At 59.3% G+C, this 4,106-nt stretch overlaps 1 protein-coding gene across 2 annotated transcripts in view; it reads left to right on the plus strand.

The window, feature by feature from the left end:
* Nucleotides 1-4,106, plus strand: part of RASA4B (RAS p21 protein activator 4B) — a 35,266-nt gene that overhangs the window by 22,621 nt on the left and 8,539 nt on the right. For both annotated transcript variants that reach the window (XM_017533500.2, XM_037740273.1), the window contains 5 exons: nt 275-387; nt 583-775; nt 967-1,104; nt 1,673-1,817; nt 2,337-2,506. In XM_017533500.2, coding sequence (XP_017388989.1) covers nt 275-387; nt 583-775; nt 967-1,104; nt 1,673-1,817; nt 2,337-2,506 — 759 coding nt within the window. The remainder of the gene's footprint in view (nt 1-274; nt 388-582; nt 776-966; nt 1,105-1,672; nt 1,818-2,336; nt 2,507-4,106) is intronic.

Consider the following 4,106-nt stretch of genomic DNA (forward strand, 5'->3'; position numbering starts at 1 on the left):
TCTCACTGTGTTGCCCAGGCTAGTCCCAAACTCCTGGTCTCAAGTGATCCTCCTACCTTGGCCTCCCAAAGTGCTGGGATTACAAGGGCTAAGAATTCCATTCATTAATTTACTCACTCATTCATGGATAAGCAGCTTTCCCTGCATGTGTACCTGGCCTCCTCCTGGGTGGATACAGCAGGCAGATGGTGCAGAGGCGGCTGCTCTGGAGAGAGTGGGCAGGTCGAGTGGGATGGGGAGAGATGGGACCAATGTGACCTGTGGTGGTCCCCAGGTGGCCGGGATGCGGTACCTGCACAGCGTCCTGGGCCCCATCATCAACAAGGTGTTTGAGGAGAAGAAGTACGTGGAGCTGGACCCCAGCAAAGTGGAAGTTAAGGATGTAGGGTGAGGCCGGGGGTAATTGGGGGGGGCGCAGTGGTGGCAGGGTGGGATCAGGCCCTCTCTGCGCGTGTTTGTGGCTCTGCCCACCGGTATATTGCCCCCTGTGTGCGTGTCCCGGCTGCTGCTATAACCACTGCCCCTGTCGTGGCCCTGGCACTGACCGCGACCCCCTCTGCCGCCCCGCCCCGTCCCACGCAGGTGCTCTGGGCTGCACCGTCCGCAGACCGAGGCCGAAGTGCTGGAGCAGAGCGCGCAGACGCTGCGCGCCCACCTGGGGGCGCTGCTGAGCGCGCTCTGCCGCTCGGTACGCGCGTGCCCAGCCGTGGTGCGCGCCACCTTCCGCCAGCTCTTCCGGCGCGTGCGCGAGCGCTTTCCCGGCGCCCAGCACGAGGTGCGTCCTCCACCCGCCGGGCCGGGCTGGACTCGGCTGGGCGGGGCCGAAGAGCGGTAGGGAACCACCGAGCGCTGGGGAAGGGCGGGGAGGCGGTATCCCGGGGAGGGTCAGGGACGGAGCCGAAGGGGGGGGCTGCCCGGCGCCCAGGCTTGGGGGACGCCAGCCCGCGCTCTCCCGCACCCCCCTAGAATGTGCCGTTCATCGCCGTCACCAGCTTCCTGTGCCTGCGCTTCTTCTCTCCCGCCATCATGTCGCCCAAGCTCTTCCACCTGCGGGAGCGCCACGCGGACGCCCGCACCAGCCGCACCCTGCTCCTGCTGGCCAAGGTGCGGGCCTTGCGGCCACGGGAGGGAAGCGCAGCTGGGTGTCGCACCGGGGCCCTGGCCCGGACTGCTGTGTGTTCCCTACCGGCTCTTGCGAGGCCACTGGCACGCCCACGTGGGCATTGCACTTCACAGTTTGCAAAGCCTTCCTGTGGCCACCTTGTCCGAGCCCTGTCTCACGGATAAGGGGACAGGCCTTCGAGGGGTCGGAGGTTGCCAAGGCCGCCCAGCCTGTCAGTGGTGAATCGGGGGACCTTCCAACCTGGGTCTACTTACTCCCAGGCTGCACCTGTCTGCCCGGCACAGGGGTGGGGTACCCAGTGAGTGTAGCAGCGGCTATTAAACCTGCAGAAGAAGGCTCAAGTGGTCTCAGTTATAATAAGGCATGGAACTCTGTGATTCACTCCTCCCTGATCCCTTGTGGAGCTGGAGAGGGGGTTCCCGTGGGCATGGCCTCTGTCGCCTCTGCCTCATCTCTACAGCTGAGTAGCAAAGACTTGGGGGGTGGGAGGGGTGCAGTGGCTAGGCCCCTGACCCAGCAGAGCCTGGCTTTTCCTGCTGTCACCTACAGGCAGTCCAGAATGTGGGCAACATGGACACGCCGGCTTCCAGGGCCAAGGAGGCTTGGATGGAGCCGCTACAGCCCACTGTGCGCCAGGGGGTGGCACAGCTGAAGGACTTCATCACCAAGCTCGTGGACATCGAGGAAAAGGACGGTGAGCGCCTCCCTGTACAGACCCACCCACAGCCTACTGCTGAAGTTTGCTCCGCCCTTGAGTCCCACGGCCCCACCCACCGCTGTTCGTGGCCCCTCTCGTGGCCCCACCCACCGCCTACTGTTAACATTTGCCAGGCTCCCGGGCCATAGACCCACCCGCCACTGTTTGTCCTTCCTGTGGCCCCGCCCACTGCCTGGTGTTGATGTTTGCCCCGCCCCTAGACCCCTGTCCTCACCTACCATCATCTGTGCCTGTTGACATTTGCTCCACCCTTGAGCTCCATAGCCCCGCCCACCACCTGCTGTTGACTTGTGTCAACAGCACAAGTCAACCCCGAAGCCCATGGCCCCACCTACCTCTGTCCACCTGTCACCCAGCTCACCACCAGCTGTTGATTTTTGCTCCGCCCTTGAGCCCCATGGCCCCGCCCACTGCCTGCTGTTCACATTTGCTCCGCCCCCTAGTTTAGCTCTCATTCACCGGGCTCTCAATTCCCCCGCTTCCCTGGCCTGGCAGAGCTGGACCTGCAGCGGACGCTGAGTTTGCAGGCGCCACCTGTGAAGGAGGGGCCGCTCTTCATCCACAGAACCAAGGGAAAGGGCCCCCTCATGTCCTCCTCCTTCAAGAAGCTCTACTTCTCCCTCACCACCGAGGCCCTCAGCTTCGCCAAGACGCCCAGCTCCAAGGTGGGTAAGGAGGGAGGCCAGCAAGTGGGGCTCTGAGAAGTTATGGTACCCTAGAAGCACCTGTCCCCTTCCTTGGAGCCCATCTGAGGTCCCCGAGGGTCAGAGAAGAAAGCCAGGTGTGTGGCATCTGTACTGCTTGTCAGAACCTAGGAGGGCCAGGCACGGGTGGCTCACACCTGTAATCCCAGTACTTTAGGAGGCTAAGGTGGGTGGATCACTCGATGTCAGGAGTTCGAGACCAGCCTGGCCAACATAGTGAAACCCCGGCTCTACTAAAAATGCAAAAATTAGCCAGGCGTGGTGATGGGTGCCTATAGTCCCAGCTACTCGGGAGGCTGAGGTACAGGAATCACTTGAACCTGGGAGGCAGAGGTTGCAGTGAGCCGAGATCACACCACTGCATTCCAGCCTGGGCAACAGAGCAAGACTCTGTCTCAAAAGAAAAAAAAAAGAGGATGATCATCCGACCTTACCAGGTTGTTGAGGGTTAGATGAGATTGTCTCCCTAAGGATCCTGAAGACCCGTCCTGGCAGGTAGTACTGTTTAGGCAAATGGTTTTATTAAAGGTAGTACATCCCCTGGGCTACTAGGTGAGGAGGAGGCTAGGGCAACCAGGGGAGGCTTCCTGGAAGAGGCAGGAATATAGAAGCATGGAATCTTGGTATGGGAAGGGATCTCAAAGATCATACTTTATCCATGGACCTGGTGACCCCTTGATGTACACCTGCCCCAGTCATGCAGGATAGTCATGGGGACAGTCTGCCAGGAATACCCAGCCTAGCCCTAAGCAGGCAAGTGTGGGCTGGGGTAAGTGAAGGAGCTCATCACCCATTCTCTTCTCAAAGAGCCAAATCAGGGCTCCCACCAGATGAGGGGTCCACCCCTTCCTACCAAAGACCCCTTGGATGATAATTATTATTTTGAGGTACAGGGTCTTGCTCTGTCACCCAGGCTCTAGTGCAGTGGTATGATCATAGCTGACTGCAGCCTTGAACTCCTGGGCTCAAGCAATCTTCGTGCCTCAGCCTCCCAAGTAGCTGGGACTACAGGCATGTGCCACCAAGCCAGGCTAATTTTCTTTGCGAAAGAGTCTTGTTATACTGCCCAGGCTGGTCTCAAACTCCTGGCCTCAAGCAGTCCTCCCACCCCAGCCTCCCAAAGCACTCAGGTGATTATTATACATCTGTTGAAAGATTTGGCTACATAGGCATCATTTAATGCTGGTCCCCATTTTTGTCTGCTGTCAATCTTTGATAGCCAGTCAGATGGCCTGTCATTCTGAGACAGTTGGGGCCGCTGTTGTGATTTCTACCCTGAGCAGGTCTTCCTCCTGTTTGGCCTCTGCCCCAAGCAGGGAAGACCACATCGTTTCTGAGGACTCAGCAACAGCAGAAAGCACTCAGGTTTCAGACCAGCCTGGGCAGCATAGAGAGACCGCATTGCTACAAAAAAACATTTAACAAATTTGCTGAGCATAGTGGCATGCGCCTGCAGTCTCAGCTACTCAGGAGACTGAGGCAGGAAGACTGCTTGAGCCCAGGAGTTTGAAGCTGCGGTGAGCTATGATTGCACCACTGCCCTGCAGCCTGGGTGACAGAG

This window comes from Cebus imitator, unplaced genomic scaffold, assembly GCF_001604975.1.
Source record: "Cebus imitator isolate Cc_AM_T3 unplaced genomic scaffold, Cebus_imitator-1.0 Scaffold82, whole genome shotgun sequence".
NCBI classification, from domain to species: Eukaryota; Metazoa; Chordata; class Mammalia; order Primates; family Cebidae; genus Cebus; species Cebus imitator.